A 14,734-nucleotide genomic window follows, 5' to 3' on the forward strand; every position below is an offset into this window, starting at 1 on the left:
GGTATGGAGGACAATAGAGAGGGTTGTGTTTTCTGACACTTGGTGAGTTCCCTGGAACACCAGGGACACATACATGTATAAAAGACGTACAAAAGTGCATTTTGCATGATCGGTCCCCTTTAAAGAAGTTCATGTTACAGCTTCTAGTTTTCTCATGTTTTGAATGTTACCAATAATTTGTAATCTCTGACACAGGAAAAAACCATAGACCGTCCAACCTCAAAGTGACAAAAATGAAGATACCACTTTAGACTTTTCAAGTCATAGCTTTATTTCTGTGGTTGACCAGATGATAAAGATAGCTGCCTCATTAAATGAAGAAATGGAAATGAAAACAACCTTGACATTGGTCACTGTGCTGCTTCCAGCCTGACTTGATAAATGCAACAGACTTCACAGTTGAGGAAACGGACAGTAACTGGTTCACATTATCTCACGTTTCTGACCTCTCTGAACACAGTAAGGCAGCAGAGAGTCAGTTTAAATTGAAAACATAATATTTTGTACCCGTTGAGGAGACATTTCAGTATCGGGATGAAACAGAAATATGTGGTATTTACAAATAAAAACAGGATATTTCTATCCCCAATACTTTGACAATATTTGGTGTATGATTTGTGGCACTGTCATACATTATGAAATAATTAAAAAGAAATATTTAAATCAGTAATCCTGGGATCATCAATCAGGTGATTTCATGTTGTTCTGCTCTAGTATTAAACTAATCTCCCAAAGGTGCTCCTGCTTTGTTTGATATGCAATAACAGTCACATTAACCAAATCAGTACAGACTGAAGCATTAATGAAATAAAAACATGTGCAGCATTTAGTCAGGAAATTAAACATTTTGGAAAATGTAGCTTTTGTAAATAATTGCTAAATAAAATACAACAAATGAGTACAAGGTAAAATATTAAAATAATAATAATAAAAAGCTTGTGAAAAAATATATATTTTTAGCATTTAATAAAAAAAAAAGCTTGTCTTTATCTCAAGGTGCTACGTGGTCCTTGGAGGAACCTGAACACCAAGACACCTCACATCAAACTAAATCAGGATCAACTCACAAACATTAAAAAAAAGCCGCTCTTGGGCTTCAACCACACTCATAAAAACACACATAACTGCCTAATCCTTCTTCTTTGACCTCACACTTGAACCATTTGTGGAGGATATTTAAGGACAGGTATGTTTAAAAGTAAAAAATATGGCAATAATAATATTAAAAATAACAATAATAATAATAGCTTGAGAACTTAAATGGACCGTTAACTCTGCACCAAAGAGAAACATAATTTCTGTCCCGCTAAAAAAAAAGTAACAGCGTCAGAATACCTCCGATCCATACACACCTCCAGACTTCTGTGTGGACAAGTGCACGGTAGAATCCAAAATTATATCTTCTTTTGAACCAATTTCTAAAAAATTTTGCAGGTTGAACATCTCGGTTAACGTCTGTAACATCAGAGCTTGCAAATGAGGTTGTTAGATGTGCTGAACTACAGTATATTGGACATTCTCCATGTGAGATGGGAGGACGGTGTGAATAAACGTCCCTCTAGTTGAGGGCGGGGTGCAGAGGCGGGCAGGGCGAGACGTTTTTCTGCTGGGAATCGACATTGTTTCCCTGCTGAGTCGTCTCCTCGCTGTACAAACACCTGAAGCCGTCGTAGAACTCGTCCGTGTCCCCCTGCTGTGCGCAGCCCCCCCGCCCCCTCCTGAGGCGCAGCGTGGGGTTCCAGGCTCGCTGCTGGTCTGGGATCAGGGCGCTGTTGAAGATGTAGACGGCGTTGGGCGGCAGGGAGAACTCCAGGCTCTGAAGGTATTCGTCCACCATTTCTTTGCAGTGGATGAACTCGCCACTGTCCACCTGGGAGAGCAAAAACATCACAATGTGTGTGAGCTACACCAAAAGGTGCTTCAGAAGGAGAGTCCTTTCTGAGAGGACCATTGTGGAAAACTGAGAGAGCCTTCATTGACCCTAAAATGGGGTGCAAGTGTTTCCCTAGTGTGGGATTGTAATTTTGTCTAATTTGACTAAAATACTCTTCCCTTCTCTTAGCTTCCTCAGTGTGATCATGATGGACCTGAATAAGCGTATGAATAACCAAAGGGGTGTTTGTGTCAGTTTTTGGCAGCATTTGTTGATCTGAATGTGCCAATATGTGCCTTTTTATCCAAGACACCCAGCAGTATGGAGGATAATTGATGCTGTTTCTGCACTGCAAAAGGTGCGAGAGGTTTTTCAAAATAGCGTGGGACATCTAAAGATAAAAACAAGGACTGGCATCTTAAAGAGAACTGGTAATCCATGGTAAATTGATTTTCATCTGGGGAGTTTTAAACCCTTATTCATCCTTTTCCATCCTTTTTATCAAAACAGGATTATTTTTTGACTAATGATTGGCGTGGGGATATGTCATGGGTTTACAAAAATTGAAGTTTATGTACTGCATATGGATAATTACCATATTTTTTTAGAGTAAAACATCATTTTTAGTGTGTATACTGTATTTGTAGACACATTTTTAGACACATTGGTTATATTTGAAACCAAAATGTGCTCAGTGAAAGAGTTTACATTTGAAAACTAAACGATTCTAATAATTTCTTAAAATATGTAATTCTAAATGATCTTTTATATTAATGTAAAGCAATATCTTTGTTTTTGAATCAACTAGTTTATTTTCAGTTTCCAATGTTTTTGTAGCTAAAGTCTTCCAAACCCCAGCACAGTTGGGCTCTGGTATACATTTTCTCTGTGGGTAAATTCCTGAACATTCTACATTCTCTTCACTCAAACCAACTATAATCATGGAGGAGGAGCCTGTGCTTTTCTCTTACCTGCGCTTTCTTCAGCAGGTTGGTAAATACGGAGAACCAATCGGGCGTGAGCACCTCCAACTCCAAGGTGATGATGGCCAAGGCCAATGTGGAGCCCTTGAACTGCCAGAGCTGGTGGCAGGCCATACAGTGCTGCACTTGCCTGGTCCACAACGCCGCCTGGAGCCCCGCGGGCCTCTTCTGAAGCCCCGGCCCCGCGGCAGGCGACCCGGGGTCCGAGGCGGAACCCAGCCCGATGGACGGAGCGAGGTGAGGGTGGCCGGAGACGAGCAGGGCGTGGAACTACAGCGGAGAAGAGCAGGGAAGTGGAGAGGAACGAGACCAAAACGTTAGCATAATGATGTCATTGTTGTCTCATCTTCCATCCATTGCTCACCCTTTACCTCTTATCAACATGACATATATCAATGCATTTAATGTCCAACCTTCACAAAACATCTTTCATTCCTTTGACCCAACCTTCATCCCATCCACCCAGGACAATGTCCCTTCGCAGTCTGTGGTTCTCTTCTCAAGTGTTCATTGCTGACTTTGAGCAACAGATAGAGCATCCCATCATCAGGTTTAACTTATGAAGACCTACCCGTTGGCCTGAGGAATCATAGTAATCTTGTTCGTATCGTATCGTACGTGAAGTGCGTATGTGTTCCCATTTGTAGGCCGGAACTGTAATTCACAACCTGAGGCTCGATGTTAAAGGACACTCTGAGTTTTAGTTCTTCTTAGTCTTATCACAAAGTGACCAGAAAACAGAAGAAAAAACCCCAACACATTATTGTGATGTTTCTCTGTTACAGCCAAATGTCTATCATGTTGTGTCATTTGCTTTAGTTTTGTCTCTTACTCAGTAGCAAAAATAAGCCATGGGTTTTTAAAGAAAGAGGAATTGACTGGAAGGTAGATTCAGCAATGTGGTGCCAAATTCAAAAAGGAATTTGTTAAAACAGCTCTCGACTTCTTCAAACTTTCTAAACTGCCTCCTCAAGTTTTCATTCTTCACTCCACTATGGGAATGCAGGGAATATTCAGGGTGACGTAGCAAACAAAGGAAGCTTTGTGTTCCGATTGGACAGCCCGATACAGTCTCAGACGGTGAAAGATTTGAGAGCCACATAGCGGATTCTGCCTTTCAAAGAGCTTCACTTGGATATCTAAGAATATTGAGAGCCGATGACAAAGCATCTCTGTAAATCCTCTTATTTATATATATCAAAGTGTCATGGTGACCAATAATAGATAGATTTTAATGATAGCTGTTTTATAGAAAAAAGGAGAATACCACTTTATTTAGAAAAAGGGAATGCAGAGTTATTTCTTCAACGCAGGGGGGAATGTCATTGTGAGATAATTACAGTATTGTTCAAAAGTGTTTGAAAAATATTTATTTGAATAGTATAAAAAGAGAAATTCTTTATTTTAATATAGTTTTTATTGATGCTTTATGTCTGTTTATGTTCAAATATTTTTTGGAATATATAAAGTGAAGTGCAAGGAAAATAAAAGCTTCACATCAATAACACGCTGTAAACCTATGACACCATGTCAGTCAAATTCACGTTATAGTTGTGAAAATGCCATTTTTAGTCCTGCAGAAGACACTGAATCAGTTCAAATGTGCCAAACAGCTTTTCGGTGACAGTTAATGGTTTGCTGCTTTAAAGAAAATGTATCAGTCCTCCGCAAATTTCAATATCACAAACAAATCGAACGCTGGCATTTATTTGTTGAGGGAATGAAGCTGTGCTCTGGTCCGGGATGAGATTTTTGACTAACAGAATGCAAAACTTCAATCCCTGTCAGATTTGTTGTGTGGAGAATGTTTATCCTTAAAACTGAGCAAGTCGACACAATGGAAATCCTTTGAATATTGTGAATCAATACCAACTCTTGTGGAACTATTTGTAATGAAAACTGATGGGCTGTATTCATAAAGCGTCACTATGCTGGCCTCCAAACTGTTTGCCTCCTTATTCATAGTAAGATGTAATGTTCAGTTTAATAACAGTTTGTATTGTTTTAAGTCAACTTCACTGTGATCCAAAAAGCTGTGCTGCTAGTGTGGCTAAAAACTAAGTAATGTATGAATCTATTTAATAACATGCAGCCCTATGTGAAGCATATTAAGAGTTGTTCAAACCTATTCCTTGGCGCTATAGTTACTGATCTTTTATCATAAAGTGCTGGATGTTTTTTTTATTAAAAGCGTTATGAATACAGCCCTGGGCGCGATAGCATGAAGGGACCGCGTGTGTGTGTGTGTGTGTGTGTGTGTGTGTGTGTGTGTGTACAGTTCAGTCAGTGGCTACTGCCTTAGATCCAGGCTGTTTAACAATATTGTGCCATAAACTCTAACACAGCATGGGACCTTTAACAATGACAAACCACGTAAAAGACAGTCAATTATTCAGAGCACGTTATAGATTCCCTGACGATAAAACATTTCTGTTAAGTCTCTCGAGGTCCCTCGACCCCCCCCCCCCTGTTGGCAGCAGGGTTTTGGTATCAATAGTTGGGCAGAAGTTAAGAGTTAGTCAGAAGTGCCTTGGCCTGATATGCATCATGCCTGTTATTTGCTAGCAGCTTGCAAATGCAGACTTATGTGGAATAAACAGCTCTCTTCAGACCTTGCGCCGATTGGGTCTTTGTCCACAATCAGATTCAACAGATTCTATAATTGTCACTTCTGCACTGAAGCTGCAGAAAGCTGACATTAAATCATATTTACAGTGGGAAAAGGCAGTGCTTTTTAGAGTTAGCAATAACTGAAAGCAAGGTGATTTCCATCTGTTAACCTTTAAAACAATTGAACAAGTGCGCAAAAACAATAACATTTTGGTTTTATCAGTGTTGAGGTCAGGTAGCCTTCGATTATTTTACGTCATTATTTAGAACAATATTTTATTGATTCTATTCAGATGTATTGAAAAACCAAATGTAAATGTATTATGTTCTAATCGGACTCCCATTTTATTATTTGCACAGTTGCTCTTGACCTCTTAAAACGTTCTAAACGTGTTCACCCCAAGCTGGACGGAATGGAGTTTATAATAATGGGAACAATGAGTGAAATCAAATAAATGCACAATCTCTACTAGGACCAATTTACCTTTATCTCTTCTGAGAGAGTAGGGGTTTGTGAAGGTTTGTGAAATACCGTCTTGAAGCAAACATGATGCAAGCATGATGGCAAAATGTGTGCTTTTGTACCGCTGTGTTTTAGGCAAGACCAGGACCAGAGTTGACGAAGCATTTCAGGTCCAGCTATGAGATGCTCCGACAGCTCAGGTCCAGGAAAAGAATAAAAATAAAAGTATTGTTTGCCCATCTATCTGCCAACTTACTATGTTAATGAAGTCGACTGCCGTTGCGGTGTACAAGTCCCATTGCAGCTTGTCTAGAATGATCCTCTCCATGCGAAGAATCTCAGCTGTTGAGAAGCTGCATCCGCTCTGCACAACCAGGTCTTGAACAGAACCTATTACCTGTTTAAAACAGACACAAACAAATAGGGAAGTAAATAAACGTATTGATTTGAAATAGCATTGACTTCTGTTGTTGTTTTGTTTGGTTATCTGACGTGTTTCTTCGTATCTTTAGGAAAAGATCTTACCTCATCTTCCTCGTTGATTTTGGCAGCCAGGACCAACGAGGTGAAAGCAATGCATTTCAGGTATTTGGGTTGGGCCTAAGAAAAGAGAATACTCTATTTAGTTCTTCAGAAGCAGGACAATCTAAGAATGTCAAAACAAACACCAGAAATCAAGATGTTTTTCACTGCTTTAACACACTTTTTATATCATACTATGTTCTGACACAATTAGACATTTAAAGACAACAGCTTGGAGAGACTGGGATTGTCATTTTTTAACAATTTAAAAAATACTTTATGGGCCAAACAACTCATCAAGAAAATGTCCACCAGATTAATTGATAATGACAAATATTGTTAGTTGCAGCCGTCTACCTTGACAGTGGACAGCAGTCGGTTAAGGACACAGACTCCCAGTGCAAACGTTTCTGGACAGAAGTGGAACAGCCGGTTCATCTCTCCAAGCCAAAAGATAATTTCTTGATATTGGGATGAGGAGACGTCAGCACCCTGAGAGGTCAAAGAAGAAAATGATTGGAAGATAATAATTCAGGTTGTTGGCAGTGCAGGCCATCCAAAAAAAGCCCCAAAGAAAGACACAATTATAGTAATTACTGGGACGTCAGTTTCATGCAATTAATGAAAAGCCTCCCTTTTTTAGATCTCAGATTATTACTATTAATGCTTTTACTCAACTTTTTCATGCTCGTACTTGAATTATTAATTTCCTTATTACAGAAAGTGACTTTTTAATTGTTAGCTTTAAAAATTAAGACATGAATCTTGATGCTTCATCACACAAGAAAAACTTTTCATTTTACAGAGGACCAAGATTAGGGTTTCTGTTCCATTTTAGGCTTTTAATGACATTATAACGTGCTTTAGAAAGATGCTAGACTTACCTGGATGCATCCATTCTTGAAGACCGGTACCTTCCAGAGACGAGCCTCCCTCAGCAGGGCTGCCTCCAGCAGGACGACCAGCCGCCGGGTCTCTGCAGCTCCGGGGCTCTTCATCGCCACCACAGCACAGGCTGGACTGCACCCAGGGCACACACACCTGGGGAGAAGAAGAGGAAGAGGAACAGGCAACAGACAAGACATTAAAATGGGAAAATAAACTTCTCTTAAAAATGCATTTAGCATCTATCTTGTCCTATGAGTGCCCATTGCTTTCACTCAAATGCAAGTACAAACACAACATTTAATTTAGCTGTTATATCAGTAGAATTCCTGATCTTTTGCAATTTACACTTCTATTGTATTTTATGAGGATGCAAGACAACTGGTTTTTAAAAGTTTTACTTAACTATTACCACAGTTAATAAATAATCTGTCACAAGTTAAGGCCCTGCATTCAAAACTTTAAAAGTACAACAAAAAGTTATCTCAAAACATACTTAAAGTATCAAAAATGTAATAATTATGCAGAATGATACATTTCAGAATCTTATCTGTGATACAATTGTGAAATGTATTAATCACTTCAATGTTGCAGATGGTCAAGGTGGAGCTAACTTAAACTACACTACTATATTTTTCTCTTAATAAATCAATCTGAGAGTGACAAGTGAACAATGGCAGTCAAGTTCATTTACTGAAGGTCAAATCTCAGGGTTTCCCTCTGAGATGTAGAGGAGTAGAAGTAAGCTATAATGTAGCCAAAGTGGAAATAATAAAGTTTAGTAAGTACAGTACTGAGTGAAAGTACTTAGTTACATCCCACAACTGAGGAGGACAACAAAGGATTACATATACAGAAATGTTCCTTACTACACAAATGTAGCTAAACACGAGAGTTTGAAGAGCTGCTTTAAGTTTGGGAAATGTTTAAAGAATGTTAGAGAATTCCTACTGTGCATAATGCATCAGTTCTGGCCGCCACTTAGTAATATGGTAAACAGAAATACCGCTCTCTGCTCAAAGAGCCAAGTATGCAGCAGGAAATCGCTGTTTGCACAACAACATCGCCATTTGTCAGTCTATGAAGGCTGGAAGCACAGGATTGAGAAACTAGACTTCATGCAAAACGTTTAAAAACGAAATATGTGTGACTAGTCCGCTGAGGGATTTTACACACACACACACACACACACACACAGGAAAAAAGCATCCAGGCAGGATAATGAGCTGCAGCTGCTGCAGACCCTTGAACAGTTGTGGCCAGAAAACATTTGTCTTCCACCTTTTGTTCAGTCTTACCTCTTCGATTACAAACGCAGGATATCCCCTCGACGGCAGGTACATTTATACGGTTTCTCAATTAGTCCATATTCCTTGAAAGCAACAAACAAGCAAACCGTAGGCTGCTGTTTGAGAAATCTATCCCGGGGGGAAAATACGTGTTTTTTGGTGAATATACGGAAAGCAGCCTCATTATATAAAAACTGAAAATAAAATAAAGGCTACAAAGCGCGAAGTACTTTACATAACTGGTGAGAGGAGAAAATAAGCGCAAAAATTAGGCAGGAAGCAAAAGAATCAGGCAGGATTGAGGCCAAGCTGTGTTTTGAACGCTCGTGACTCCGCCCCTCCGTGACGTCACTCCATCTATTAAACATAAATGTGTTAGTAGGTCAGACATACGGGACCCCTCACACAAAATGGTCGAGCTTTAACTGAAAATGGAAGATTTCTATAGTGTGTAACCCAAGAATATGTTTGTTAAGGTGCTGAAGTGTAACTCTAGGTTCATCCTCTCTCTGTGAATGAATCCTGAGAGACAGACTGTGTCCAGCAGCAGCTCGCTCTCTCTCAGGCTGTCTGATGGGTTTCTTTTTATTTATGACTAACAGAGGGAGTTTAAATCAGCCCTATGATATTCCAGATGAAATGGGTCATTTCTGGGAGTCTATTTTTTGTTTGTATACTTTACTTTTCATTGTTTTCACATTAAAACAGCAGCTTTAAAGATATAGCCTATAGGTAACAATCCTGATTTAAAATGTCTCAAAACAACTTGACATATGTAATATTTTGTTAAGTTTTTACCTACTTTATCCCAAATGTTTCCATCAAACTTAAAACCTAGCTAAATCTGTATTTTAAATGATTATTGTAAGGAAGGGTCTGTTTCATTTGGTTACCCTGTGTAATGGCAACGTACTGTAGGCCCTATACACTTGCCTCAGTATTTTGGGTGTCTGCTAGGATCCCATTCATTGTATTTGTATCCAGATTTAAAGGACATTGCTTTAATATACTTTTAAACTGCCATCCAACTTCTATTTATTAGCAGATGAAGGATTTTAATCATCAGATGTATGGTTTTCAGAGAAACAATCCAAGCAAATGTTAGCATTAGAGAAACACTTACATTTATAATTAGATTAGCATAATGCAAGCAGAGTTGGACCTCCTCAGCAGCAAAGTTTGGTTTCTGGACACAATGCACAGACACAAAATCTAGCCTATTTTTTTCTCACAATTAATCAATCACTGTATGAAATGTCAGCAAATAGTGATTTATACTCAGAGGTTACAAGAGGCCATCTATGGTGATATCTTCAAAGATCTTGTTTGGTCCAACTCCGACTGGGAGTTTTCTTTGTCTCATAGAAGACAAGGAAAACATGTTAAAGTGGTAACATTTTTGCCTTAGAAAATGCTCACCGGATTTTTTGATGATATAAATAGTAGATGATTAATGTTGTGCCAATCAACTAATCGATTATCCACTTATTGCTTCAGCCCTTCCTGAAAGAGACTATAACTGGCCGACCAACATCGCTATCAAAGAACCAGAACCAGATGCACTTGAACTACCAACAGGTACACACACTCAGGTAATGTTCCAAATAATACACCATGGACCTTATGAAAAAAATACTTTATACTTTTCTTATTTTGATTTTATTCTCTTTTTTTCCTACCTAACTGAAGTGGTACTAGAGATGCATATTTTCAAGGCTCCACAATCCCAACGTAATCTTTTTGTTTGCACTGTAGTTTGTTGACAGTGCACAAAGTCTTTCTGGATATGGGTGTCAACATGTCAACAATGTTACAAACATAAATACATCTCAATGCCATCTCAACTGATGATAAAACAAATCCTCACACTTTTCCACCATCAGAATAACAAGACCAATCCAAGGCTGAGATTGCAACACTGGAAAATGTTGCAATCCTTACTCATTGTTGCTCAATAGCCTTTTCTGCAGTAGCTTTTTCTCTCTTTTGCTCCCAAAAAATATGTTTAGAATATAACCTGATGCACAATACTTTAATATCTAATTTTGCTTTATTAAGAAGACAAATAATGTAGATGTTCAAAATCTGAGATTAAAAAGGGTATATTTTAAAGCAGTATATCACATCCAGACAGGACACAATAAAACAACAAAACACATTACATTATAGAAGCAACATGAAAAGCAGCACCAGATACTCGATGGTGAGGACTGAATCAAGCTTAAATAAAAATATACTAAATGCTGTGTGCTGAGGTAGCAAGCTGGCTTGAAAAAGTGTCGGTCCTTATTTCTTGTTGTGCAATTGGTTATAGAGATTAATGGACAGAAACACATGTGTGATTGTGATTACATTTGAATTTTCAACCAGTTATTTTAGCTGTACCTGTTGTTTCTCTGACCCTGATGTAGGTTAGCAGTAGGTAAAGTGTGCCTCATGCAAAAACCTTTTTAGATCACAACATACATGAAATTACAGAGATTGTTTCAGCCTCTGTGTGACCTCAGTAAAAACATTTTCCTAAGCTCCAGACGTTCTCTGTCCACATATAGAGTCAACAAATGTCCCCTAACCCCAGTCAACAGATGTCAGCTATGGGTAGAAACTATTCGCTTTCAACTCTGGCTCACCTCACACAGCTGACTGATAAAAAAACAAAGTTGACCAGTGTGTCTGAGCCAAGGTCACGACAGGAATGTTGATAAGGAAAGACGGTCACAGTGAGCAGCATATCTGCATGTTGACAGAGTGTAGCAGTGGGAACACAGTGGTGTCCCATATCAATTCAGATTGTGTTTGACTTGTACATTTTGTTTGTTCTGTGGGTGAGATTAGAATAGTTTTTATTTTATAAATCAAAAGGTCATTCTCATATTCCGTGGGCTTGAAACCACACATACAGTAACCCTGTCATTCTCTTTATCATGCTGTATCCTCTGCTGACAAGACATTTTGCGTATTTGCACAGATATGTGTGCGGGTTTACATTCCATTACCCTCAGTCATACCAGTGTGAATGTGACAGAGCTGGAAACTGTTTATATTCATTTTTTCTTAGGTCAGGTTGCTTTTTGGGTGGGTCTGTGCGACTACGAGACCAAAACACTGCTAACTCCCATGGGAGCCAGGGAAAACATTTCACACACTGAGGGCATTATACTGTGCTTAGAGGGGGAAACAAATGGATGTGCCTACCTTACATGTCTATTCAAGTCTGAGGCTGACCATTTGCTATATTTTTCTTGTTGTCAACAAATCCCATAATAAGACCAAAACTGACAATGTGTTAGCCTGTCTCGCAATACTTTCAGACTTTCCTACCCTGCTTTGGCTCTCGGCCTTAAGCCATATTCTGTTGCCAGTGATGAAGTAAATCTTTAAAACAGCGTTAAGTGAACTATACACTCTGCACATCTCTCTATAGTGTTTTACAGTTTCACTTATTTGGAGACCTGTTGGATTGAAAATTAGTAGATCAATAATTAAATCAAACCAGAAAACAGATAAAGGGACAGAGCTAACCAAGGCTAAGTTTTTATTCAATTTTCACGATAATATGTTATATAACATCTTTTACAATTGTTACTCTTTCTGGTGAGAAAGACTTTGAGATAAGATGACCTTGCGTTTGGCTTTAATATTTTTTGTCCATTATGCATTCATTAATTAATGTTTTTTGGCATTTCATATGTAAAACATATGAAAAACCTGCCGGTCACAGCTTCAAATAGCTTGCATTTTTTTGCAAGTAACTCTTTTGGAGCTTTTGTTGGATCTTTGTCAAAGAAAGGCACATCATGGTTTTGGCCCCTGGTAACAATTGTTGCAACATACTAAATGATTGGTTAACTAAGACATTGAACATTTATAAATTCTCAGTCAAAGACATAATTATGATGGTATACAATTGTGGTGGCCTTGCATAAAAAACAGCAACTATTTTCCAAAGAGATAAAGTGCTGCATACATATTCCCTTAAGCAATGATTGCCTTTTGAAATGGTAATAAATCAGAAAATCTACACATGCAAATGTAAAAGATGAAACATTTAGCTTGAATTACCCAGAAGAAATACATATATAATCATATACAGTGCGACAGTATTCACTAGGGAGCTCAGCTGGACTGCTTGTACAAGAGATGAAAACACTCACAGAGCCTCGGGGGAACACTGGCTTCAACTTCCTGGATCCTAAGTGTGAAACCGAGAAGGAGCTTCTACATGTTTAGCTTGATATCTCAGTGATGGATTGAACACAGTCAGCTCTGATCAGTTTAACAAGAGTTTGAAAAGTGTCTGCAGACCCCCTATGTCTCCACTCTACCCTCTTAGCCAAAGAATGTTCAGCACCACACCGTAAATCAATGTCAACCCACAACCAACTTTGTCCTGTCAGGAAAGCTTTGTGCACCCAACTGAGCACATTATGTTCCCAAAGACACGTCTAATCTCTGACTTTGATCACTGCCTGTCGGACCAAACTGAAATGGTTTTCTTTTCTTTTTATCTTTTGAGGCCCCTCTCAAGCATTGTAGCCTTTGCATTATCTAAACTGACGTACAGATTTTCAGGAATTCTCTGTTTGAACATTATGTACTGGCCACACTACTGATGGTACACATCCCTATAGATGATAGATAGAGAAGAATAAACTGTCTAAGTCACATTATACAGTTTAAAATACTCCATTATTGAACATGGTGAAGTATTTAAACTGTCCGAGTCTCTATAAAATAAAAATCAGATTGGATGGCTTGCCATGAAATCAGAGAGGATGAATCTACTTAACTTTGGGTACCCCCCTTCCTTTAAATCTAGTGTCATTAGAGGGTTTTTCAGTAAAATGTACACATTTATATCCAGCTATAGATTAATTGTGGTATCCCCTTAAATGTCATCAAGAGCTCAGACTTTTGATTTGTGCAATAGGTTCCTTTTGGAAATTTAATTTCATCAGCCACAGCCCACAGCTACTTTGTACTAATCAGCAAATGCAAGCATGCTGTCATGCTGAGCACTTTAAACATTATACCTGCTGAACATCAACATGTTTGGTTTGTCATTGTAAGCAAGTTGGCATGCTAACATTAGCATTTAGCTTAAAGCACTAATCAACCGCTGTATACAGTAGATCCATTAGCAGGGCTGTAGCCTTGTTTCAGATATGCAGTCAGATTGACGGTCATGTTTTTCTCTACTACCTTTTCCAACACCATGTAATGTTCAAATGTTGTGTTTCAACAGCATTTTGGTGTATATTAACATGTAGCCTGCTAGATATTGAAATATAATCATTAATGCTACCAAATTTAGAAGGATTTTAAAGTTAGTTTGCAGTGGTCCAATAAATCACAAATTGGGGATTTAGAGACGGAGCAGTTTTCACAACTAACACAATGATAGAGTGTAATCAGTGGGCCAATACTATTTTTAACCACATTGTTAGCTTTTAATTGGTCTTTTTGACACTTCATATTGTAACAGGGACAGTGTCTTTTCTTATATTTAGCCATCCTGCTCAGCTATAAGCATCTACTGTGCAAATAGGCGCAAGTAAAACCATTAAAGTAGATGAGCAGATGGTTTCTGGCCAACAGACCTCACTATGTATTCTGCACTTATCCATCGACCACTCACAGTGCAGATACAGGCAGAGCGACTGGAAGTTGGCCATGAAAAAGCTACAGTAATCCTTAGAGGCAGTGAGTCTTCCTTCCTGCCAGCTGACATGACCATAAATATCCTGTTGGAGCTACCCTCCTGCCACTGGAGGGAGACAGAGGCCAGATGTTAAGAGAGGTGCTGACCATTCAACAGCTTCCCTTAACTCCTGTCATGTTTTACACTTCATCAGCCCTGTGATATCAAGATGAAATGGTGAACTGCGCACCCATTCACTGCTCATTTATTTTTAAAAAATAAGAAATTCCTTCTTTCTCTTGTCTGAAGCACCCCACTGTGGCCGGCTCTCGGATGTCAGATCTCACCCCTGCCAGTCTTGAAAAGCTTGAGTAGAAAATGTCCAGAGGGGGAGACTTGACATCATTAGGGTTAGAGAAGAAAGAAAGTGGTGGATAGATGGGAGCAGGGAGAGACACCTGTAGCTTG

At 38.8% G+C, this 14,734-nt stretch overlaps 1 protein-coding gene across 1 annotated transcript; it reads right to left on the reverse strand.

Annotated features, from left to right (window-relative positions):
- Nucleotides 1-242: 242 nt before the first annotated feature.
- ccni2 (cyclin I family, member 2) lies at nucleotides 243-8,939 on the reverse strand. Its single transcript, XM_034140057.1, has 7 exons — nucleotides 8,635-8,939; nucleotides 7,336-7,492; nucleotides 6,809-6,943; nucleotides 6,455-6,529; nucleotides 6,186-6,326; nucleotides 2,845-3,126; nucleotides 243-1,870 (listed from the first exon to the last, which is right to left on the reverse strand). The coding sequence occupies exons 2-7, from the start codon at nucleotides 7,447-7,449 to the stop codon at nucleotides 1,559-1,561; spliced, it is 1,059 nt and encodes a 352-aa protein (XP_033995948.1). The 5' UTR covers nucleotides 7,450-7,492; nucleotides 8,635-8,939; the 3' UTR covers nucleotides 243-1,558.
- Between the last annotated feature and the right edge of the window lie 5,795 nt (nucleotides 8,940-14,734).

Source organism: Trematomus bernacchii, unplaced genomic scaffold, assembly GCF_902827165.1.
Source record: "Trematomus bernacchii unplaced genomic scaffold, fTreBer1.1, whole genome shotgun sequence".
In the NCBI taxonomy this organism is placed as follows: domain Eukaryota; kingdom Metazoa; phylum Chordata; class Actinopteri; order Perciformes; family Nototheniidae; genus Trematomus; species Trematomus bernacchii.

Bases quoted from the DNA above. Each gene is read 5' to 3' on its own strand.
- ccni2 (XM_034140057.1), bottom strand. From the start codon at position 7,449: ATGAAGAGCCCCGGAGCTGCAGAGACCCGGCGGCTGGTCGTCCTGCTG. The intron at 6,944-7,335 runs GTAAGTCTAGCA...TTGACCTCTCAG, and splicing joins TCAAGAATGGATGCATCCAG to GGTGCTGACGTCTCCTCATC. The intron at 1,871-2,844 runs GTAAGAGAAAAG...TTGCTCTCCCAG, and splicing joins ACCTGCTGAAGAAAGCGCAG to GTGGACAGTGGCGAGTTCAT.